This window comes from Neolamprologus multifasciatus, chromosome 10 (genome assembly GCF_963576455.1).
Source record: "Neolamprologus multifasciatus chromosome 10, fNeoMul1.2, whole genome shotgun sequence".
In the NCBI taxonomy this organism is placed as follows: Eukaryota; Metazoa; Chordata; class Actinopteri; order Cichliformes; family Cichlidae; genus Neolamprologus; species Neolamprologus multifasciatus.
The window spans coordinates 19869354-19894977 of record NC_140448.1 but is presented as its reverse complement, the minus strand read 5'-3'; the positions used below and the strand labels follow the sequence as shown (position 1 = coordinate 19894977).

The window sequence follows — 25624 nt, the reverse complement described above, 5'->3', positions numbered from 1 at the left end:
CCCTGGTAAGATCATTTTAAATAGAGCTATTATGTTGTTGTTGTTGTTGTTTTTAATGTAACATAATGTAATGTAATGTAACATGCTGTAAGGTAGATTTGATATGTCTAACCTTTATCATTTTTAAAAAATCATTTTCTCAAATCCATCATGTTTTTTAACAGATGTGGATTGCTTGGTGGTGAATCTGGAGTATGTTTCCAGCACATGGAATAAGATCGGGACTCCTGAGGTCAACTACACCTTCTACAGCAAGTGCGTAGTTGTTGATAATAGCATCAACCCTTCTTTGTATTGTCTTCTGAAATTAATCAGGCTATAATTAAATGTTGTACTTGAATGAAAGATGTGATGAAAATCAATTTTACTCTCAGCATTCATGATTAAAGACATTTTCTAACTTTTTTGAACTACAACTCCAGTTCCAAAAATGTTGGGATGTTGTGTAAAACAAAAATAAAAACTGATTGCAATGGTCTCAGTAGCCTATTTTTTATTCACAACAAACCATTTAACAAACTGAGAAAGAAAAAAAAAGTTTAATTTTAAGATAATATTAGCTCATTTGGAATTTGATGGCAACAACACAGTTAAAAAATAAATTGCGATGTGGCAACAAAAGGCTGGAAAAGTAAATGGTAACGAAAAGAAACATTTGCTGTAACATTTGGATCAGCTAACTGGGTAACAGGTCTGGAATATGATTGAGTATAAAAGAAGTACATAGAGGAGTCTGGGTGTTGAAGTGGCCTGCCTGCAGTCCAAACCTTTCACATTTATAGACTGTTGTTAAAAGAAGAGCAGATGCTACACAGTGGTCAACGTGGCGCCATATATGCGATATATATGCAAAAGGACACTTATTTTCCTTTTGGAAATAAGTGTCAAGCCACTGGGTCTGCGACCTAGTATTTAGTGTTTGTTTTTAATTCCTTGATTATTGTTATCCATGGTTTTGATTTTTCTAGCTTCAGTTTTCTCTACCTTCTGTGTTCCACATCTGGTTACATTTTGTCTCTGTGCCTCTTTTTCCCTGTTTCCAGGTCTCACTGTCTAGTCTGCGTCTTTGTGAATCGTCTCATGTTTCCTGTTTTACTTTGAAAGTCTGTATTCAGTTTTGCCTCCCCTCTGTCTCCTTATGTTTGATTAGGCCCAGCTGTGTTCCCTCTTGCTTCCCCATTCTGTCACAGTGGCCACAGGCCAATAGCTAAACTGGACTCAAACGCAGAAAACCACAACAGAGATGGCTCGTACATTTTACAGCATTTTATTATTTAGTCAAAAGGTGAATTCGTTGCAAAGTGTTGCTAATGATGCGTCCATGGGTGAGTGGAGGGTGAACTGGCAAGTTGCAACAGGGATGAAGCGGGTGCGTCTGGGAAGACAAGAGAACGAGGTTAAGAAGGCGGCAGGCGCACAGTATTTAGCGGAGGTGGTAATGACTGTTAATGCTTACTGATAGTCAGGGTGAGCTTGGCTGTCAGGGAGAGGCGGTGAGAATCCAAGTGAGTAGTGCCAAAGGCTGGCTGACCTGAGTTCTGCTGTGTCCGAGGTGGTGAGTGGTGGCTGGAGGGCAGGCAGGTGAGGTTCTTTGTGTTTTTCCAGAATGCAAAGATATTATGAGAGCTGAGGTCGAACGCAATAGGAAACCAAAGTAAGCGACAAGTAGCAAGTGCATGAAGAGCCAATACCAACGTGAGGTCATTGAAAAACTGGCGGTGAAGGCGAGTCTTAGTTGAGCTTAAATTCTCAACCTGATTACCCAGAATCATCCTCAGGTGTGCAGGAGAGCTTATGGCTCCGCCCAGGGGTGGAGACCAAGGAAAGCAGGTGCCTGATAGAACTTTCCAGTAAAACCTCCAAATCCTGACACGTTCCCTCGTTACTACCTCTTGTATTTAAGCTCTGTGTGTTCTTTGTTCTGTGTCGTGTTGTACACCCTCACCATGCTGTGGGGTTCCTTCGAGTTTATGGTAATGTTCAGGGTCTCTGTTTCCCTTTTTTTTTAGTCTGAGTTTCATGTTTGCGTTTCTAGTTTAGCTTTCCTGTGTTTCATGTTAAGATTTTTCTCCAGCAATAAAGCTGCTGCCTTTAGTTTATCATTCAGTCTCTGAGTCCTGCATTTGGCTCCTACATCCTGCCTGCCAACACAGAACATGACAAAAAGGTCTGCTGCGCAAGTTTCATTAAGTGTAGATGGCATATGGCTTACATTTTCCTATCACTAATTTATTTTATGTTTATTCCTAAGAAACCGTATTAAACTTGAGATTACATCATATTTAAGATCCTGTTGATTGTATCTAAATATGATGTCTGCATGCTTTTCTTTGTTGGAACAGTAATGTTTTTGATTCATCTACAGGTTGGGCAATGACCAATGGAAAATATGCAACCACTATTTGACAGAGAACAACGTGAACATTGGATGTAACAAGGAGATAGATTCGAGAGATAGATTCAAAACATTTCGAACTCAACTGACAAATGGGAGCGAATGGTTTGAGAAGGGTCACGAGCTTAAAAAACAAGGTATGCATATAATCTGGTATTGAACATAACTTTGAGTTTAAAACAATAAATCAATTAATGAAGGGATCATTATTAGAATTAATGGGACGTTTTTTACACTTTACACAGTAACTTAAAGGAAAATTGCTGTTAGTGTTCTGTCGTAAAAGTAAATTGGCATGCCTCCTCATGTTATTGCCTATTTGTATACTTCTCCAGTCAAGTTAAACCCACCAACCAACCTGACTGTCCTAAATGGATCGGACTTTAATCTGTGGTTTTACTGGAACCACACTTCTCCTGCTCCCTTACACTGTGTGGAGAGTGAGGTCTGATTCAGGACAAACAACAATAACTGGGATGTAGGTTTCTTTCATCCTTTTTAATTCATTTATTTTTTCATCTCTCTTTGTTCTCTCCCTGTCTAATGTTTTCTCAACTCCGTCTGATTTTCCAGTTCTCTAAAGTTAGCGCCGGGATACAGAAATACTGCATCAACTTGCCCTCAAGCAGTTCCCGATATGAGCTGCAAGTGCGGAACAGAGTAGATGATGCCTGTGGAGAGTCCATATTCTGGAGTGACTGGAGTGAGCCTGTGGTCTGGGGATCCAACAACAGTACATGTAAAACTACTTCATAGATATTCTTAGTGGCATGGTGAAACGATGTCTGCCAGTGAATATAGGGTCATCTTGGGGGGACAATTAGCTTTGCAACAAAACACGAATAATAATGATCAGATAAAATGTTTGAACACTGCAAAGAAATCATAGGTAGATTTTGTTTCTTATTCAACAACTTTCAAACTAGGATTCAAAAAGTTATTAAAACTTAAGTGGCTCTAATGTTGCTTCCACACTGCACAAAACATTAGAATTAAGCATTCATACAAATAACTTCCTTCTTTTTTCTTCTTCAAAGACTCTAAAGATTCGATGTCTCCGTGGACGCCGGTGATGTATGTGGTGGGTGCCATCACTCTCATCCTGCTGGCCATGATATTACTGCACCATGAAAGGTGTAGTGATGGGATTTCTGGCTCTTTTTAGAGATCCGGCTCTTTCGGCTCGGCTCACTAAAAAGAGCCGGCTCTTTCGGCTCCGAACCAGCTCTTCAGGTTGTTTTGTTGCTTTAATTATTTAATCATTAACAATAATATAAAATTATACAGAAAAGGAATTACTAATGTTAAAAAAGTGGTTTTATTTATATATGTTTATATATGGCCCCTAGAGACAAAGCACGTACAAACTCTAAAGCATATACAAACTCCAATAAGCACATACAAACTCCAAAACACATTTCTAGTGTTTACTGAACTTCCAAAAGAGAGCTACCCAGATCACTTAAATTACACAATTGAAAGCATGTGTGTATTGTTTGTGTATTTATAGACAAGCACTCATATTTATTCAAATAATTAAAAAAAAAAGTTCATTTACCTGTTACTACCACACACCAAATCCGGTTGTTGATACTTCCTGGCTTGTGTAGCCACTAGGAAACAAAAGCTCAACACTGCGCCCTAGCACCCTGGAGCACTTCTGTTGTCTTTTGTACGTGATTCTGAGTTTGTACGTGTTTTGGAGTTTGTACATGCTTAGGAGTTTGTACGTATTTTGGAGTTTGTACGTGCTTTGTCTCTAAGGGCCACCATAAATATACTTTATTTATTCACTCCACATAAAATGTAATAAATAAATCATATAATACAAAAAACAACTATTTACATTTTAATTTTAACTATTTAAATTTTCAGCTTTTTCCTTTTAAACAAATTTGCAAACCACAACACAATTAAATATAAATTAAAATATTAAAACAAAAAGAAGATGCACATTCTCTGTCATATGGGCCTGCATGATTTCTGAATCCTTTATCATCTGCAACTGAAAATAGTGGATGATTACTATACCTTTCTAATGTGACGTTGTTGTCCCTCGCTTTCTTTCTCTCTGGCTCTGTTCCTGTGCTACTGCGAGTGTAAGTAACGCCCCTCCCCCCTCTGCCCAGCGCAAAGTACAGGCCGCGCGTGCGGAGTTTAGCGGAAAAAAGGGCGAGAGAAAAGGTGAGGGAAAGAAAAAAAAAAAAACAAACCTCACGGCTCCCAATAAGGAGCCGGCTCGCGTCGTTCACTTCAAAGACCCGGCTCTAAGAGCCATTTCGTTCGCGAACGACCCATCACTAGAAAGGTGGGTTTTTCCATAACTCAAATGATTGCTCTATGATCACATCACAGATCCAGGTGGTGTGCCATGTGATTTTGTGACAGCCACAGACTATACAATGTACAACTTTATGTGTACAATAGCACATAAAGTTGTTGTTAACTTGTATACTTTTATATATACCTACGTACTTTTATACTTACTTTCCTGTCATTTAAATATTTATCTGTTATCTGTTTTGAACTTGTGAAAACACAGTTAAAAGTCAAAAATGTATGCCTTTCTTCACATTTCTCAAAATCATCCGGTGGGCCATATTGGAGCCTTTGCCTGGCCGATTCGGGCGCTCAAGCCTTAGGTTTGACACCCCGGACTTACTGTATCAGTACAGCAAATGTAAACAAATAATTAACAATTAATATATCCACTGTGCACTAGTGTGTAAAATCTAGGCGGCAAAAAAAAACCATCAACCAAACACAAATGCAGATCACTTGTCCAAAACGAGTGCAAACGAGTGACCCAAAGAAAAGATTAAAGATCGCTTTTAGATGGTATCAAAGGCTTGTTGTCTTGTGGAAAGTTTCCATTGCACAACATCTGACAGATCTCACACAACCCAGGAAACACACAACATTTCTGAAGGCAGAAGACCACAGTACACAGAGACACCTACAAGACTAAATTCTGTTACAAGAAGATGTGTTTTGACCAAAGATCCCTTCTAAATGATCTGCAATCATGCAAAGTTACAAACATTCCTTTTTTTAAAAAAAAAAACAAGGTATACTTATAACCTGGTATTGAACATAACGTTGAGTTTAAAACAATAAAAACGTTTTTTACACTTTACACAGTAACTTAAAGGGAAATTGTTGTTAGTGTTCTGTCATAAAAGTACATGTCTACACGCACTGTGTAACAAGGCATTACCTGTATTCTGTGAAGCTGTGTATGTGCAGTTTGCAATGCATGATATACTTTGACACTGTGCAATTATTGATCGTTGCACAGTAAATATTTGGAGACTATCAGAGAGGGGAGGCTGGTTTGGACACGTACATTTTGTCTGCACACAGGTGCCAAAATATAAGAATCACAAGGGTCTAAAATCATTTTCTAAACTAGTTTTGTCAATTGAGCTTTTATTTTTGTATTTATCTGGCAGGCATTTATTTAACATACGGTCAGAAATAACAGGAAAGTTCATAGATTTCTGTCAGATAAGGAAATATGGACTCAATGTACCGTGCCGAAAGTACACTGGTGACGTCACTGTTTTGATAGACAACATATAAACACTGACCAGAGCACTTGAAACTCCTATTTGTTATAAGTTCCAGTCAAAGTAGTAGGTGTAGACAGAACCACATAGTGTCATTATGACACACAGACATAGACACACAAAGTCAAATCAGTAAATGCCACACTGCTGCAGCTGTCAAAAAAATGTCAAAATGAACTGTTTGGTCTCTACTTGTGAACCCGCAGACGTCGACCAAGTGAAAGGTGCTATGTGTGAGTGTGTTGAGTTTAAAGTAAGTATTTTATCTTGTATTTGTACTTCATCATAACTGTGGTTAGAACAGAGATAGCACAGTTCTTAAAAACACTGTGTTTCCTCTCCAAAAAACAGAATACGGCAGAAAAAAAAACACAGCAATTTACACAGAAAGCCCCCGATCCAGTTTGCTGTAAATGAACTAAGCTGAGCTAACTGTTGTCTGTGGCTTCAAACAGCAAATGTTAGTTTAAATATTTATCTGAGATGTGGGAGTTGACTGCTGCTGTTTGATGAAATGAATGTAAGAAATTAACTCATTTGGTTAAACAGGTGATTTGTGAAAGATAACTTGTAGAATTGTTTATGTTTATGCTGTGCATGAACATGGACACTACATTTCGCAATGTGATTCTGATTTGTCAATCATTTCTCTTTCATCAGAAAAGAATACATACAGGACTCGTAGACTGTAAAGAAAATCTTAGCTAAACCAACAAGATCCACCTTAAGCTCACTTTAGCAGCAAATGATAGTAGAAGTGCAGAGACAATGTAAGACTGGCTGACTAAACACAGAACTATTTCTTGAACTATTCAATAAAGATTGCATAAAACCTTCCCTGTGTGTTGTACTATACTTATTTTACAGGACATTAAAAGTCCAACTTCAAGTCTAGTGTACATCGTTTCAGTCTATATTTTTGAAAGCAGTTTCCTCTGACAGGAAACCCACAAAACTCTGAAAGTGACACTGATCGAATGTTATGACATCTCGTGCTACGCATGAGTAGTAATTCAGCTAATTTGACCTGTTAAAAGGGTCGGGATTCTTTAATATTCTTTTGTATTAATAATTGACAGATTTGTCCAAATAAGAAGGAACATAAAAGTAAACTGCAACCGTTTAGTGTCACACCTGTGTTAAATGACCAGAATGAGTTTGTTTTCACTTTTGTCTCATTGTGGTAAAAAACATCAGATGTCTTTGAGTTGAAGCTATTGCATTTACATCCAACAGATAATACCTGTAATATAAAAGACACCCTTAAAAAAACAAAAATATTAACAGAGATTTTACCTTCTCTCTACTTTGTCTTTCTCCTGCTAAAATGATTAAGACAGCTTATAGACATTAAGTAATCATGACATCCAAAACCTTGATTTAACCTCTTAACTAGAGTTTATTAACTAACTTTATGAACTATGAAAGTATGAAGACTGTGTATCTGCCATATAGTGACATAGCCGTGCTACAGGTACCAATATATTGACAGGAAGAGAAGAAAAAAAAACCCCACAAGACACGGTGATATTTCAGTGTCGACGCGGGCTTACATCCTGTTTCTATTCGCCATGATGTCGACAAGATTACTTCTACTTCTTTATCTGACCGGACACGTATTTGCCAAAAAATCACAAGGTAAGAGCATATGAAGATGATCGATTAAGTTTTTTAAAATAATACAAAACATTCGCAACATCGGTAGGAAGTGTCGTAAACCTGTGTCGATGTCTTTGAAAGTCTTTTGTTATATTATATTAACTTATATCCCAAACACTATCATTCAATGTATATTTGAGAAGTTATTTGTACCTTGAGATATGAATGAACACTATCAAAATGAATTAAATTCAGGTTAATGCAGAGCCTTTCTTTATTAAGCACATTTTGTGAGAATTTCCCCTCCAGAGCACGGGGCTCTTACTTCCTTGTCTTTGAGTGTATGACTGTACTACTATCTGCCCTTTGTGTAGATTTCCTATATATGCCTAACCAGCGTTCATCGTTTTAGGTTTTATCTTTCATTGATCTCAAATCTATCATGTTTTTTAACAGATGTGGATTGCTTGGTGGTGAATCTGGATTATATTTCCTGCACATGGAATAAGACTGGGACTCCTGAGGTCAACTACACCTTCTACAGCAAGTGCGTAGTTGTTGATAATAGCACCAACACGTCTTTGTAATGTCTTCTAAAATTAATCAGACTATAATTAAATGTTGTACTTTAGTGAAAGATGTGATGAAAATTTATTTTACTCTCAGCATTAACAGTAAAAGACATTTTCTACCTTTTGTGAACTACAACCCCAATTCCAAAAATGTTGGGATGCTGTGTGACATGAAAAGAAAAACAGAATAGAGTGGTGTCATAAGCACTATATTTTATTCACAATAGACCATAGAAAAAACTGAGAAAAACGTTTTATTTTAAGAAAAATATTAAGAAATTATTAAGAAAAATATCAACTACTTGGGTAACAGACCTGGAATATTTATTAGGCATAAAAGAAGTTCATAGTAGAAGAGTCCGGATGTTGAAGTGGCCTGCCTGCAGTCCAGACCTTTCAACAACTGAAAAAATTTAGAACAACATGAAATGAGAAATATGGCAAATAGTTTGGACTGATGAACAATTAGAACTAGAACTAATAAAGTATTAAACTTGAGATTACATCATATTTAAGATCATATTGATTGTATCTAAATATGATGTCTGCATGCTTTTCTTTGTTGGAACAGTAATGTTTTTGATTCATCTACAGGTTGGGCAATGACCAATGGAAAATATGCAACCACTATTTGACAGAGAACAACGTGAACATTGGATGTAACAAGGAGATAGATTCGAGAGATAGATTCAAAACATTTCGAACTCAACTGACAAATGGGAGCGAATGGTTTGAGAAGGGTCATGAGCTTAAAAAACAAGGTATGCATATAATCTGGCATTGAACATAACTTAGAGTTTAAAACAATAAATCAATTAATGAAGGGATCATTATTAGAATTAATGGGACGTTTTTTACACTTTACACAGTAACTTAAAGGAAAATTGCTGTTAGTGTTCTGTCGTAAAAGTAAATTGGCATGCCTCCTAATGTTATTGCCTATTTGTATACTTCTCCAGTCAAGTTAAACCCACCAACCAACCTGACTGTCCTAAATGGATCGGACTTTAATCTGTGGTTTTACTGGAACCACACTTCTCCTGCTCCCTTACACTGTGTGGAGAGTGAGGTCCGATTCAGGACAAACAACAATAACTGGGATGTAGGTTTCTTTCATCCTTTTTAATTCATTTATTTTTTCATCTCTCTTTGTTCTCTCCCTGTCTAATGTTTTCTCAACTCCGTCTGATTTTCCAGTTCTCTAAAGTTAGCGCCGGGATACAGAAATACTGCATCAACTTGCCCTCAAGCAGTTCCCGATATGAACTGCAAGTGCGGAACAGAGTAGATGATGCCTGTGGAGAGTCCATATTCTGGAGTGACTGGAGTGAGCCTGTGGTCTGGGGATCCAACAACAGTACATGTAAAACTACTTCATAGATATTCTTAGTGGCATGGTGAAACGATGTCTGCCAGTGAATATAGGGTCATCTTGGGGGGACAATTAGCTTTGCAACAAAACACGAATAATAATGATCAGATAAAATGTTTGAACACTGCAAAGAAATCATAGGTAGATTTTGTTTCTTATTCAACAACTTTCAAACTAGGATTAAAAAAGTTATTAAAAGTTAAGTGGCTCTAATGTTGCTTCCACACTGCACAAAACATTAGAATTAAGCATTCATGCAAATAACTTCCTTCTTTTTTTCTTCTTCAAAGACTCTAAAGATTCGATGTCTCCGTGGACGCCGGTGATGTATGTGGTGGGTGCCATCACTCTCATCCTGCTGGCCATGATATTACTGCACCATGAAAGGTGGGTTTTTCCATAACTCAAATGATTGCTCTATGATCACATCACAGATCCAGGTGGTGTGCCATGTGATTTTGTGCCAGCCACAGACTATAATTGCAGTGTACAATAGCACATAAAGTTGTTGTTAACTTGTATACTTTTATATATACCTACGTACTTTTATACTTACTTTCCTGTCATTTAAATATTTATCTGTTATCTGTTTTGAACTTGTGAAAACACAGTTAAAAGTCAAAAATGTATGCCTTTCTTCACATTTCTCAAAATCATCCGGTGGGCCATATTGGAGCCTTTGCCTGGCCGATTCGGGCGCTCAAGCCTTAGGTTTGACACCCCGGACTTACTGTATCAGTACAGCAAATGTAAACAAATAATTAACAATTAATATATCCACTGTGCACTAGTGTGTAAAATCTAGGCGGCAAAAAAAACCCATCAACCAAACACAAATGCAGATCACTTGTCCAAAACGAGTGCAAACGAGTGACCCAAAGAAAAGATTAAAGATCGCTTTTAGATGGTATCAAAGGCTTGTTGTCTTGTGGAAAGTTTCCATTGCACAACATCTGACAGATCTCACACAACCCAGGAAACACACAACATTTCTGAAGGCAGAAGACCACAGTACACAGAGACACCTACAAGACTAAATTCTGTTACAAGAAGATGTGTTTTGACCAAAGATCCCTTCTAAATGATCTGCAATCATGCAAAGTTACAAACATTACTTTTTTTTAATTACTGTTACCATTGCTGATGGTAACCCAGATTTTTCTCAGTTGTCAGTACAGACATCAAACCATTACACATTTTTCACTATACATTCATCATAAATTGCTACCCTGAATCACCTTCATCACGCCCCTGGTTATCCCACGATGTATTAGGATCAGCTCATAGATCATTTGGATGTATTTTATAACTCTATGACTGCTTCTCTAAACAAATTAACAACAATATATACCTACAACAATAAATGCAAACACAGGGAACTTTACTGTGGCTAAATTTTATAATATGGATGCTGATAACCAAGGTCTAGCTTTGAAACGCTTACTATCTTCAAAATTACACATTAGTTATTTGATCTATAAAAGTCTGACCTTAAATAACCTTCAAATAATACGAAAAGGAAAATGCTTGACGTTAAACACACCTGTGAAATAAGCTAAGCCCACAAAGTTTCCTTCCAGAAACACTGAAACAAATTAACCAGCAAAGCAATCAAAGAACAGACATTACAGATAATGCAATGTGTTACACGCTGTGCATTTTGGAAACTTGTCCAAATTGACTTCATTCATTCATAAAGTTCCTGAAGTATATGTGACACGGACAGCGGCAGACTCAGAGAATATTTTAGATCAGCAATTTGACTAGATCTGAGGCCACTCTGTTGTTTAGGCCTGTCAGAACATCAGAATATCATTACATCAGTAAGGACACAGTGTAAAAATGTACCAAACATGTAGAGCTCCCTGCTGTGGCGATCACTTGTGAATATGGGGGATTATTACCTTCCATGTGACTACCATTAATTATTTTTAACAATGGTTGGAGAGACAGATTGCATTGTTACTATTTATGTGTTACGGGATATTAATATTTTTATTTCTAAAGATCACAGTTATCATCCATCTATGGGGGGGACTGGATCTGGAGCGTTTTGCACCTTTATATTGGATGATTCTAACCTTAATTTCAAAAGCTGTCTGCCAGCCATGCTCAGTTGGAGTTCTGAAACCAACAAAGTCTAATGCAGTTGTTGCTGTTTGATGATAATGTGAATGCTAAAGATTTCCTTACCTCCCATACAGGCTCAGAATCATCCTCGTCCCCGTGGTTCCCAAGCCATCTCCATTCCTGCATAACATCGAGGTCAGTGGCATCCAGAGTTCCGTCCATTCCCTGAAATTCCCAGTCTTACAAGGGTTTTATATAGTTGTTAATATGAATTTGGAAAGCTATTGAAGTTACTGGAAGAATTAAATGGCAGATGAGCTTCTACGTGGATTTTAGTAGCTTTAGTGTTAACACTTACATCAAGATTTATGACAATTAGTTCAGTAGCTGTTGATTTATGTCATTATTGGACTAAAGAACAGCTTGGTTTACATCTTCTGGATACCTTGAATGTCTGTAGATGTTCAGGCAGTCAGTTTAACAGATTTTAATATCTCTGGATCAAGAGCTGGATCAAGAGTTGGATGAAAAGTCTGACAATAGTGCCACTTAATGGCTAAAAATAGAAATACTCTTGTGTTTGAGTGATTTTGGTCATCAAAATCTGGGGAAGCAATTATTCGTTACAAGTGAGGTTTTTTTCTCTCTTTTTTAAGGATTGGTTTCAGTTCTCCAAAGGCCTGAAAGACAATTTTAAACCGGACTACAACGAGCGTGCCTGCCCTGTGCGTGAGTACAACTATGTCTCCCAGTCTGATGTGGTGAGCTCCGACGGCTCCACCTGCTCTGTCACCACCGACCAAACCGACTGCTCCATCGAACACGATCCAGAAGACCTGTCCGCCCCCTTTCCCTCTAACCCAGTTTCATCTGAGGAGGTGCAAAAGGCTTCTGTTTAGGAGCCATGTTTGGATTTTAAAAACATGAATCAACAAACCTCCTGCATGACTGCAAGAGATACCTTAATTTGACCAAATAAATGGTAGCCCAATAGTTACTATCAGAATAACCCCAATAATTGGTTCAGGAATTTAATTTGAACAATGCCTATTATACAGGTAAAACCAAAGCATCCGATTAAAATTTTAGAAGTTAATAAAGTTCATAAAGACTTTAATATGTTTCTAAAATCCTTGAGCTCGGAAGAATTTATGGTTACTCTTGAAAACATTGTTTAGACTCTAAATATTTGACTAATTGAGGCTTTGACTTACGTAATCCTTTGTTGACTTCCGAAATGAGCACCAGGAACTGTTCTCATATCCAATCCCTCAAATGTTTTTTTTTTAAATATTTTTTTTAATTTTTGTTTTCTTTGTAAAGCAAGAACGATTTTTGAAGTGTTCATTTGGAGAGATGCAGTATTGTATCCTGTAAGCTGGGCTGAAAGTAATTACATATTAATACATACAAGCCTAACTTTACTCAGAAAAAAGCAAGGAGTTTAACTTGAGCAGAAATGTTCCCTCTAAACTGCGCACATGCGCAATTGCGCACTGCTGGCACAGTCTCTGCGCACAGAAATTCTGCGTTGCGCACAAAAAAAAATCTAACCTGAATTGAAATTAAAATTAATACTTTAACAATTCTGTTTTGCAGTGTTAGTCAGTAAGTGACTGGCTGCTCCCATATGGGAACGATGCCACCTTATCCCATAGTCCAGCCAATCACGCGATTCACATTCTTATATAAGCAGCTAATCAACGTGGTTGACAGGCTATGACAGTGTCCTTATGTGCCTACACGGTGTTTTAGCTAGCAAAGGGGCGTGGCTGATGTGGAGAGAAGCCACGTGAATGACAACGTGTACAACCATTGGAGATGTGAGCAGGACAGACGGAAAAATTGACGGAAAAATTGGGGACTTTATACCAGTTTTTAAATTATGTTGATAGGCCGCGTGTGTGATTAAAAAAAATGCAATGTTTGGTTTTCTTCCCGAATACTGTCGTTGTTTATATTTACTGCAGGAAGAAAAGGTTAAATCGGCGTTTTATAAGAAAAAAGACTCGAAAGCGCTCTCCACCTGTGAGCAAAAACAAATTCCACTCCCCTCTGCCTTTCCTATTCGTCCAAAAAAGTACCATGTCGACCAATCAAAAAATGATATGGCAACGTGGCATCTAGTTGTTAAGAAACGGGGGAAGTTTTAGGAGTGACAGCGGTGTTTTGAGATGTGAGAGATTTGCGACGTTTAGCGGAAATCTTGTGTCGTTAGTGTGTAGTGTAGTCAGTAGTTTTGTTGTGTGTGTCAGAACAATGAGGCGATTGCTGAATGTTACAGGTGTTACAGGAGTGATACACCTCCTGCTGTCAGGCCTGCAGGTATCAGGCTGTTCTCCTTTATCTCAGAGTGGACAGAAATAATTTTTTGGAGTGACACAAATAATTTTTGTGGCATCAGATTTGATGCAGAACAGCTGATTGTTCTGTAAATAGTTTGAAATGGTTATTTAAAAACGCCTTGGCTGCATTTAAAAAAATAGCTGCCAAACTGAGTAACTTTTTGAAGTGGTAACTATATAATTGCCCAGCATTGGTCTTTATATACTGTATTTTGGAGACAGAGTTACAGGACTCTCTCCCAGACCACAGACTCATAATACAAGTCAGAGCTTTATAAAAATAAAAAAAAAAGTTGTGTTTTCGAAATTGGAGTTCAAGTTATTTTTACTTCCAATAGTGTTAACATCCTACACAGATCATGAACAAGATTTTTTTTTACATTTTCATTGTAAATGGGCTAAAGCAGTTAATTAAAAGTAGTCTAACATAAATGTAAATACTGTAATTTGATTATTTTAATAAACCATGAAACTTGGATAGATTAGATGCCGGTGTGACCACAGTGCACACGTCTGATGTCGCTCACAGTGGTCCAAGGGATCGCTCAGGGAGTTTGTGTGTTCGCTCAGACACGTGAAAAATTAGAGGGAACATTGTTAAGCAGTGCAGCTATGACCACGAGGAAAACCCGCAATAAAAATAAGTAAAGGTCTTTGTGCTTCAGGGCAGCTTACAATAGCTTTTTATTCTACTCTGAAAACTGAGCTTGGAAATATTATTATATTTTTGATAAATATTCACATTTTGAGCTTACTGAAAAAAGTGTAGAAATATACACTTACATATGTATACTTTGCTCAATAATCTTTTTTGTCATATGTAAACCGTTAGAACTGTAGAATAAGTAGGGAAGAGCAGATTTGGACAATTTGAAAACATGATATCTTAGGCTACGTCCACACGTACCTGGGTATTTTTGAAAACGCAGATTTTTCAACGCGTTTGTACCCTTCGTCCACACGTAAACGGCGTTTTCGGTCACTGAAAACGGAGATTTTTAAAAACGCCTGCCAGGGTGGATATTTTCAAAAACTCGGTTTTTGCATTTACGTGTGGACGAGGAAAACTGAGAAAATGCGCCTTTTTTGACGTCACACTGTGCGCCACGTTATTGTTTCGGTGAAATGAATTTCTACAATGGCAGACTTACACAAAATACTGTTACTTGTACTCTCTGCAGTGTTTAAATGCTTACATATACACACACAGTTACTGTCCCTCCACACATAGGACTCAGTTCTGCTTCTATGCGCCATCTTTGTTTACTCTTTCCCGTCCAGGCTTCTAGACTTTATAGGCGATCGTGGCTCAAGAGTTGGGAGTTCACCTTGTAATCGAAAGGTTGCCAGTTCGAGTCCCAGCTCGGATAGTCTCGGTCGTTGTGTCCTTGGGCAAGACACTTCACCTACCGCCTACTGGTGGTGGTCAGAGGGCCTGGTGGCGCCAGTGTCCGGCAGCCTCGCCTCTGTCAGTGCGCCCCAGGGTGGCTGTGGCTACAATGTAGCTGCCATCACCAGTGTGTGAATGGGTGGATGACTGGATGTGTAAAGCGCTTTGGGGTCCTTAGGGACTAGTAAAGCGCTATACAAATACAGGCCATTACTTATGATTGGCCAACATTTCTACAAGGTTAGGAATATGTCGCCACCTGTTGCTTTGGCATGTTCATAGCAGCGTTTTCCTTCAATTTTGCGTTTAGGTGTGGACAGGATTTTTTTTTTAAAAAAACAAAAACGGAAAATCTCCGTTTTGAAAAATACCCGTGTACGTGTGGAGCCTTAGTATTTTAACCAAACACCTTACTGTTACTGTTACAGTATATCATTGAATGATACAATCGTTTACGTACTCGCTAATAGTGTTATTGTAAAACTTATGCCGAAAATGTTTTGTAACAGACAAACAAATAGATGTGTTTTGCCATCATTCATACTCTCCTAATATCACACTTTGTCATTAGTTAACAACCAAATTATCATTTTGTTGATTTAAAACAATCGTTTTATCATTTTTAGAAACATGTGTAACTGCTGTGTTCTTTCTCAAAACATTGAGAAAACAATAATTTCTTCTACCTGTATACAAATATAACTTCAATGATATCTATTTAAAACAATTTTGTTGTACTTTTTCTTTGCCTTAATGTTTTTTGTTACCTTTATTTTTGTGTCATATATATTTTTTGCTAGCTTGCACATTACCTCTCTCTGGTCCTTGTACGTCTCTACTTCTTCTTTCTTTTTTTTTTTACATAAATAAATAAATACAAATACTGTGTTTTGTTTTGTGTTTTTTAATCAAAACTTCAGTCCGGTGAATTGCTCTACTGTAGCGATGGGTATAAAAGAAACCCAGTACAATCAGCAATATCTGTGTGTCCATTAGAGGGAGTGCGGAGTGTCCCGCACAGTACGGAACTGAGTCAACGCATTTTTCTGATTCAAGAAGGGTAGGGTAGGGCGCAAGGCGGCTGGCCCCCGCAAAGAGAGCTACACAAGTCGGCTACTTCCCCAGCTGAAGCGGTCAGCTATCGAAATCAGTTGATGTCTTCAGATGACATTTAAGACTTCACTGTGTATTTAGTTGGTTTGACGCTAATTCTCCGTTGGTCGTCTGAAAATCACAACCCGACAAAATGTCAGATCCTGTGGTGGCCGACACTCGCCGGTTGAATTCCAAGCCCCAGGACCTGACTGATGCTTACGGTCCCCCCAGCAATTTCCTGGAGATAGACGTTTATGATCCACAAATCGTTGGAGTCGGACGGGGCCGTTACACAACTTACGAAGTTCGCATGAGGGTAGGTATCGAGGCGTAAACCTCAAACACCTTGCAGCATTAGCTTTTGGCGCTAAGCTAACTCTTAATTACAGTGCCGATGCTAGCCAGTTAGCTACGTTCACCGTGCCGTTACGTTGTCGCTATTCGTCGTAGAGTAGCTCTAGGTGGGGCGCGAGTAAAAATCGAGCAGCTGGGACTGTCAGCGGCCTAGCCAACATGTAGAAGTTTCTTGAAGGTATGCTAAGGTGCAATTACGGGAATGTAAGCAGTGTCACTAGTTCAAAGTCAGTACCGTAGTTTTTCCTCAGCTTACAGTATTGTTTGTGAGCTAGTCTGCGTTAAGTAAAAGGAAACTAAATAAAACATTAAAACAAAACCAGGAATTTCCAGCAGACTCCGGGAAGCTAACTGCTAGCTATATGTGATAATGCGCTGTAAAGTAAATTAACACTGATTTAATGGTACATTGTTTGTCTGTCTGGATTTCTAGAGCTAAATACATCAGTGGATAGTATCTGGATATATGAAGGAGTAACCAAACGTTATTCCTTCATATTCTTCGACAGTTTCATATTGATATTCAGAGGAAAGCTGAATGAAAAAGGCTAACGGTGTTGGTGTTTTTCTAAAAACCGTAGAGCAAAACGCATAAAAGTGTTTTGTGATTATTGAAATATGAAGAGTTCGAGTTAAATGTTGGGTTTTTCTCTATAGTATTGCAAGGTAGTTTATGGTTCTCTGTAAAGTGGCTTTTATTTGACTGTTGTGAAATTGTGTAAGTCAAATTTAATGTAACAGTCACAAGTTTTAACTAACTTGTTCACTAGAAAGACAGCTAAGCTTAAAAGAATGTGAGACGTGGGAAATCACTAACACAGCTAATTCTAAGGACATTTCAGGAAGCTGATTCAGTGACACAGTACAGACGCACTATAATTGTGTAATTGAATGTTAACGTGCCTGCCTTTCCTGCAAATCATCATTTTGTGGCACTGTGGAGAGTCTGCCTTGCACAATATGAACAACTTACTGTTCTCAGTGCTTGAAAATTGTAATAGACCATGGTAGGGAAGATTGGGTCAGGGGCCTGTGGTTAACTAATAATTACCAAAAAGCCATATCAGTCCAGTTAAGATTTGAACCCTAACTGGGATCAATAGTGGAAAGCAGAGGGTCGCTGCAGTCATAATCTGTGCTTTTACAAGTGGCTTTAATTGCTTTTCAAATAAACAAAGTATAGATTTATTTTTTTCTGTACAGAACAAACCTTTGCCAGTGATTAGCAGAGCTGATTTGTAGCCAGATAAAATACGAGTTAAAGCTTTTAGTAAAATAGGGGAAGAAAACTGATAATAGTTGGGATTGTAGTGCAGGTCCTTTCCTTACATGTCAGTTGCCATCTCATGCAGATGATTGAATTTCAAATTAACCAACATGTTTTGTTTTTTGCCTTCTCTTTGTAGACGAACCTTCCCATTTTCAAATTAAAGGACTCCTGTGTGAGGAGAAGATACAGCGACTTTGAGTGGTTAAAGAATGAGCTGGAAAGAGACAGTAAGGTGAGTGAATAATAATTAACAATGCAAGTGCAGGGATTGCATTGTGTGACTTGACCATATAAAATAAGTAATCTGATTATTATTATTTTCCGAAACAAAAACATGGTGATTAAAATGTTTACATGCGCTTGCATGGCTATTCTACATAAAATTGTTATGAGGGCCCAAATTTGGCGGTGGAAATGTCTACGGTGTTGACTTTGTTTCATGTTGAGTGTGGACTTTTTTCTTTTTCTTTTTTTTCTGTTCTTTGTGTCGACCCCTGCCTCCTTCAGATTGTTGTACCACCTCTGCCGGGCAAGGCCCTGAAGAGACAGTTGCCCTTTCGCAGTGATGAGGGTCTTTTTGACGAGTCATTCATTGAGGAGCGAAGATCGGGCCTGGAGCAGTTTATCAACAGGTCAGTTAGTCACAAAATTACATTATAGACGGGAGTCTTGGGTGGAGGGAGACGCGAGCAAGACTTCATTGTGTTTTTTCTATCGCTGAACTTGTATCAAAGCCATTGCTGTCGTTTCTTTAAGTTTTTCTATCCACTTTAGTGAGCTGTTTGTTGTCAAAACTGTGTAGCCCAACACAAGGCTTAATCTAATCTGTGCCTGGGAAAGGAGAACCAAGCAACAAATCCGTGGCTGCTTTTCCACAGCGTTCGTGAAAAGCATTTTAAAATGAGCAGAGAGTGAGTTTACAATGTTTGTTTCTGTGTTTCTGTATAGAATTGCAGGTCACCCCTTGGCCCAGAACGAGCGCTGTCTTCACATGTTTCTTCAAGAGGAAACCATTGACCGTAACTACATTCCTGGAAAAGTACGACACTAGGGTTATTGAGGGATACGGGCAGTTGGGGGTTAAACTGTTGGGGCTGTAGAACGGACTGCCTCTTGCCTTCTCTTCCCTCCTAACTTCTCTTAATCTCTCTCTTTGTCTGTCTCTCTGTCTCTCTTTCTTTCACTCTGTGGATATTATTACAAAGTCATATCGTCTTTATGTTGGAGTTAGAGCATAAACTTCGGCAACACATAGAACATGTTGACGATGTTTCAGACAACTGTGACTCCTCTCTTCCGTGTGCGTTTATTTTATAACTGTATATTAAGAAAAGCACCTGTCAGTAGCATTCATAATATCGTTAATATTTGGCACTAAATAGTAATTTGCAGGAATGGAAACGGTGTACGATACATTCAGACTTTCCATAGATGAGTGTCATATATACATGATTGTAATATAATGTGAATAAAGTAGAATAACGTCTAAATATATGTGCTGGAGCTAATGTGTACCATAAGGATGCATGCAGACTGTAAATGAGAATTCTGATCTTGTTTTGTTCTCTTTGTTTTTGTTTTTTATTTTTTAGGTATGAATGAAGTAAGTTTGCTTTATTTTATTCTGTCTCTAAGAGCTTTCTGGGATTAAAGGTGGTTGCATGGGCACTATCAAGACCAAAGGCGATAGTTCACAAATACTTGAGTAAAACAAAACTTAATACCACATGTTAACAGAGATCTGACTGCAATCTGTCATTTCACTTTGTAAATACAGCCACACGTGGTCTCTGGTGCATTATAAAAACATGTTATTTCTCCCCCCCCCCCCCCCCCCCCCCCAAAAAAAAAAAAAAAAAAGGATAATGTGATTGTGGTGTGTTGCAAAGGTAACGGTACTCTGCAAGCCAGTTTTCAAGCATTTCTTTTCTAACAGTAACCACTAATGTAAACGGGGTTTAATAAGAGTGCTGAAGTTAATGTGTTTCTTCTAAACTGGCTTGCAGATGTTTCTCATTCCACAAATATCAGGCCAGTGGAAAGACAAACCACCACTAGTATATGAGTTATGTGAACTATTGTTTAATAGGGATTAAATACTGTACATCACCTACAACCTCAGCTCTTTTAAGACATTTCTTGTCAAACTAATTCAGATACACTGTCATTATCAATCACACTAATCCCTGGCTGCATGGCACACTTGCACGCTTTCGTTGCAGAACATTTGTGTTAGCCTCGCTGATCAAACTCTCTAACACGACTCTGATCACAGTTATGTTGCTATACCTGTTGACTCTGATCCTTTTTTTTTTTTTTTTTTTTTTTTTGTTAAGATGGGTTTTTTGTTTTTGTTTTTTCTTTTCAGACTTGGATACTGTACATTTGTACAGAAATATCTACGTCTGAAAAACAAATCGGCCAATTGTACCATCATGTAAACCTTGACACAGTATGTCCTGCATTTTGTGTACCAATCAAATGTTTACATGTGCAGTTCATTAGACAAAGTTTATGACTAATGAATTAAATCAGTTGAAGTTATTGTCCATACATATGGCAGCAAAAAAAAAAAGAAGCTGCTTATTGGTCACAAAAGTCTTAAAACGGACAGCATCATGGCATATTTTGGCCCCCCAAAAAACCCCAACTGCGTTGCATGATGCTTGTTGGTGGCATGTGCTGCACAGAAGCTCAGGAAAGCACTTTGCTTATGGAAACTGCATGAACTCCTCTGTAATGTACCATGTTAAGCTTGTATTAGATTTGCAATCACAACTTCTTTACCTGCCTGACTGATTGAATAAGAGTCACTTATCTTTCAGTCCAGAAAGGTTTTAGAGTAGAAATAGTTCTCCTGATGCAAGTAAAGAGTAGAAGTTGGCACGTCCAGGGTAATTCCTTATTATTGCCTTATATATGTATACTACTATTAAATGACAGACACCCCAGTGTTGCACTTCTCTTCAGTGTTTTTTACTATTTGGCTGTAAAGCTCAAGCAACTCTAAAAACTGCATGGTACAGATTAAACGGGTCTGTTTTGTAAGTGAGACGTTGCGTCTCAACGGGACTACCTGTGTAAATAAACGTTTAAAAAGTAATGATGAATGAAAGTAATGATCATCTGAGAAAAGCTTAATTGGTGAAAAATGATGCAAAAGAACAGGAGCTGTCATACTGTATGGACCCAGCCTCATCTGGTCATCATGTGATGCTTTCTGCAGATAATCACATTAGTCAGCGTGCATCGTTAGGCTCTATTTAAAAGAGTGTCAGTCAAAGAACACTGTCGATTGCACGTTGGTGTATCATTTCTCATGTTTTTTTTTAATCTCTCTCTTTCTCTCTCACTGCAAAGACGGTACAGTCTGCTGCACCTGCCCCGTGTACATTTATTTCTACATCACGTCATAAAGCTGATGTCAGACCTCATAAGTGTCAACGATGTAGAGAAAACACAGCTTTCTGCTCCTGGAATGAAACTTAAGAGATCCAATGTATAAATCGTTTGATGTTGTATCTTCATTCAGTCATTCCACTTACTGTATGTACACTATTTTTGATCTAATAATCAGTGAGGAAAACATGCTCCATATATCTTTTTAGCCATTTTTTTGTTTGTTTGTTTTTGTTTACAATGATTGTTTTTGGAATGTCTTCTTTTTTTTTTTTTCATTCGATTACTTTAAAAAGAAAGTAATTTCTTGCTCCTGTTTTCTTTTGCTAGCTGAGATATGATTTTGATGATAACCTCCCAAAGTCGAGCAACATGTAGCATCATAAAAATGATGGCGACTCCAGTCACTCCAGTCGCTGTTTTCTCCCCTGAGTTTGATATTTCTGGACATGCTCTTACACAGGATTGTTTCACAATTACTTGTTGAGTTGGGCAAATAACCACGTCTAAGCACTGTGATAAGAGATTTGTTATATGAACAGACATTCATTGTTTAAAGGCAGTAACAGCATATGGTTTATTGAGCTATAAAACGAGGCTTGATTTTTTTTTTTTTCTTTTCTTTTCACCTGTATTCTTCTTTCTCTCAGCATTATCGTGAAGTGTATTAATACGTTGCCATCATTGCAGGAACTTCATTGTTAATTCTGTCCACTAATTAAATTTCCTGCTGCCTGCTGTGTGCTGTCTCTTTTGACTTTTACAGCAGAGAAATGGGAGCAAAAGTCAGGAAAAAAAAAAGTCAGGTCAGTGAGTAAGAGTAAGTCAGAGGAGATTAAATGATTGTAGGCTGGCAGGTCTTGAGTTATTCTTTATATCTTTAGATTTGTTCTTGTCATTTTTTTAAAGTGGACTTGAGGATTACTTGTCCAGGATTTCTGCATTTACAGGAAATAGTTTCTTTTTGTTTTTGAGCTACTTAACACTGAGCTAGGATTAATTCAAGCATAAAAAGGCACCTAACCCAATGAGCTAGTGTTGTTTACACATGAAAGCCAATTTAAAGGGTATCTTTAGCCAATTTGTTACCAGCAACCTGGCACAAAAAAACATTTGTTCCCAATTTTTTTTTGTTAAATATGAAAACAAACTGACAATCATGAAATTGCACTTTTGCATCAAGGTGATTCACAAACAGCTATTAGCTGAAAACTTGGCATATATTATGGCATGCAGTGTGTCCTTAAAAAATGAGGAGAAAAAACAGTGGCAGTTTAAAAAAAAAAAAACTACAAGCAGAAATGAATAATTTGTGAAAGTAATTTCCATAAGAAATGCAGCAAAGACCTGACATAGGACCTGAGAGATACATCTGACGTGTCAGTTGCTCCATCTACTGTTCGGTGGGGCCTCGTCATGTCTTAGTGAAAGGGTGGCCGTCAAGAGGCCGTTCTTAAGAAAAGGAAATGGGGAGAAAAGGCAGGTAATTTGTTATGCCATATTATACAAAAGATTTCTGGTTTTAAAGGAGATTATCAATATGATGTCCTCTGTACATATTGTCAGGAAAAGGTACAACAGTGACTCTCTGCAGCCATCTGTAAAACACGGTAAAAGCTATGTCATGGTTCAAAGTGATTTTGATCCACCATGCAATACCATCTGGAAAGTTTCAGGTTTGCATCCACTTTGTTTTCCCCCATGTCAGTGATCCCAAACACACTGCTAATGTTGTAAAAGCATAGATAAAAAACCACAAAAAAGCAGGTCCAGAGCCCAGATATCCTCCTTATCGAAGCATTGTGGGATCATCTTGACAGAGAATGCTACAAAAGGCAGAAACCTCCAAGGAAGAGCTTTAAATGCCTTCAAGAAGCCTGAAGACTACCAAACTTGTCCAGAAGGCCGCATAAAGAAGTTAGAACGAAGCTTGCCTAAGAGAGTCCAGGCTGTGTTGAAGAATAAAGTGGTCACACCAAGTATTGACTTTTAAGCTTGGTAGAACTCCTGTTTGCCTAGTAAAATATAAAGAAATTAAGGGTGGCTCAAAAGACTTTTGCAAGTGGTAATTCTCTGGATGAAAGTATCTTCTTGATGTCAGAGGAGAATGGGCAGACTGCTTCGAGCTGATAGGAATGCAAAAGTAATGCAAATGGAAAAATGACAACTCTTTACAACCAAGATATGCAGATGAGCATGTCTGAATGCACAGGATATCAAAAGTAAACAGATGGACTACAGCCACACTGGGTGTTACTTCTGTCAGCTAAGAACAGGAAACTGAGCCTACAGTTTTCACCAAAATTAGACAAGAGAAGATTGCCCAAGTTTTGATTTCTGCCGTATTCTGATGGTAGGATAACCATTTGGTGTAAACGAAAAAATGGCCTTAAACAACACGAAAGCATGGATCCATCCTGCCTTGTATCAGCAGTTAAGTTTGTACCTAATGAAGTGGCCAAGGAGTGTATAACTTTTAGTTGTAGTCAGTTTACACTGCAGGTTTGGAGAAAACTGGACCTCAAACTGCCAGACTACTTTCAGCAAAGGTTTGTCAGGGCGTTTGTAATTCTCATTAGCATAAGCAACAGTGACCTAAAAGCTTGTTTTTATCTGTGACACACATGACCACACAAAGCTGCCGCAATGTTGATACAAACAAACAAAATTTAAGCAGAGAAAAAACAGCATGTAATTGTGTATGCATGTATGCATACAAGTCGTTTTAGGTTTTACCTAAGACGGTTTTTAAAGTCCTCTAATCGTTTTCTTGCTGAGGTTGTTCTTCAGGAAATGCCGGGATTAAACGGCATAGGGAAATTCTCGCCACAGGTGGATTAACGTTGTCCCAGAATCTTGTGAGCTGCAGGTGATCCAAAGTAGGCATGACTGTAATTAGACACAACTGTTTCCACATGAATAAAAATAAGTCCAGTAGGTTCATAGAGAGCACAGCCTGTGTGCTACACAAGGCTGGCAAAAGAACACTGCCAGTGTTTGATTAACAGTGCAGAGTTTTGCGTTCTTAAATTACAGTTTTTAGAGGGTCTGCTATTTGTAAATTACACAAAATCCCTCTTTAAGTGTGACACGCGTGCTGTTCTATACCTGCTACACTAAATGTAATATTACAGCACTCACTCACCAAAAGATTCACAATAGATGTTAAAATTGTTCCAAAATTTGAATATTTTAGTGAACTAAAGAATGTGCCTGAACAATGACATGCATGCAGCGGCCATGACCTTCCTCATCTGTGAGCACAGTGACCTATAGAAGACGTGAGCTTTGAAGTGTTGGCCTTGTCCTGAGTAATGATAGTGTGCAGACAGGATGGGCACACATGGCCAAAGCAGAGATTAGGTGGTGTTTGGTTAGTCGTTTTAACTGTGGAGCCCAGTTTGTAGCCATGACGCTTGTTGTATTTGCTGAGACACCCAGTTGGGTTAGCTTGATAAAGTGGAAGTAAATTGAAAGAGCAACTCAAAGCACAATGGCTGGGTAAGGACAATAGGTGAGACGAGTGGCTACTATAGTGCCATCGGACAGCGAGAGCAATGGGTGCACAGGAAGAAACTGCAAGAGGTAGCTCTGTACATAGACTCTTTCCTGTTGTGTCCAGCATAACAAAAGCAAACATTTACAGCAACAGGAGCCCCAAAGACACCTTTTCAGTTCATTTGGTTTGTGACGGTGGTGCTATAAATGTCAACAGAAAATCATAACATAACCAAAAGTTTAAAACCTTACAGATGGGCTCTTTTTTATTGCTAGTCCTTTATATCCAAGTTGTAGAGGAGCAATGCCAAAATGCTGCACTGACTAGATTCCTGAACATTTGATATTAACATTATATGTCCAAGTCAGAGAACAGGAAATATTTAAATAAAGACCCATTCCTGGAATGTCTTTCCCATTATCAAAAGTCAAAAGTTTACGTACACTTGTATGAAGTATGAATGTCATGGTAATTTGGGGCTCCATTTATTTTTTGAATTGTTCTTTTTCCAGAGTGGAACGATTGTACAGTGGATCTATGAATGACTTTACAAAACAATAATTGAGGACACAAGTTTGGATTTATTTTGGATTTTCTCTGATTCACTTCAGATCAAATGTATACATACAGGCTCAGATATGTACATACACCTCTTCTAATGTTTGTTTAAATGTCCCTTAGCAAGTTGCACCTTG

General features: G+C 38.1%; 3 protein-coding genes across 4 annotated transcripts; all 3 read left to right on the top strand.

The window, feature by feature from the left end:
• Positions 1 to 139: 139 nt before the first annotated feature.
• On the top strand, positions 140 to 4794 carry LOC146510166 (cytokine receptor common subunit gamma-like; the record flags this gene model as incomplete). The annotated part of the gene is given in 6 exon segments (XM_085175782.1): positions 140 to 255; positions 2366 to 2532; positions 2731 to 2873; positions 2969 to 3134; positions 3433 to 3529; positions 4704 to 4794. Coding segments are annotated over 6 exon segments (705 nt in total), but the record flags the coding sequence as incomplete, so codon positions are not given.
• A 2680-nt stretch (positions 4795 to 7474) lies between these two features.
• Positions 7475 to 12863, top strand: LOC146510165 (cytokine receptor common subunit gamma-like). Its single transcript, XM_085175773.1, has 8 exons — positions 7475 to 7602; positions 8020 to 8110; positions 8730 to 8896; positions 9095 to 9237; positions 9333 to 9498; positions 9798 to 9894; positions 11712 to 11772; positions 12234 to 12863. The coding sequence occupies exons 1-8, from the start codon at positions 7536 to 7538 to the stop codon at positions 12474 to 12476; spliced, it is 1035 nt and encodes a 344-aa protein (XP_085031899.1). The 5' UTR covers positions 7475 to 7535; the 3' UTR covers positions 12477 to 12863.
• Positions 12864 to 16387: 3524 nt separating this feature from the next.
• Positions 16388 to 19858, top strand: snx12 (sorting nexin 12). Of its 2 annotated transcripts, XM_085175780.1 has the most exons (5): positions 16388 to 16723; positions 18168 to 18263; positions 18539 to 18663; positions 18980 to 19070; positions 19624 to 19858. In XM_085175780.1, the coding sequence occupies exons 1-5, from the start codon at positions 16559 to 16561 to the stop codon at positions 19627 to 19629; spliced, it is 483 nt and encodes a 160-aa protein (XP_085031906.1). In that variant the 5' UTR covers positions 16388 to 16558; the 3' UTR covers positions 19630 to 19858. The 2 variants fall into 2 exon arrangements, with proteins under 2 accessions (XP_085031906.1, XP_085031905.1); XM_085175779.1 differs by lacking the exon at positions 19624 to 19858 and having other exon boundaries at positions 16389 to 16723; positions 18980 to 19518.
• The last annotated feature ends 5766 nt before the right edge of the window (positions 19859 to 25624 follow it).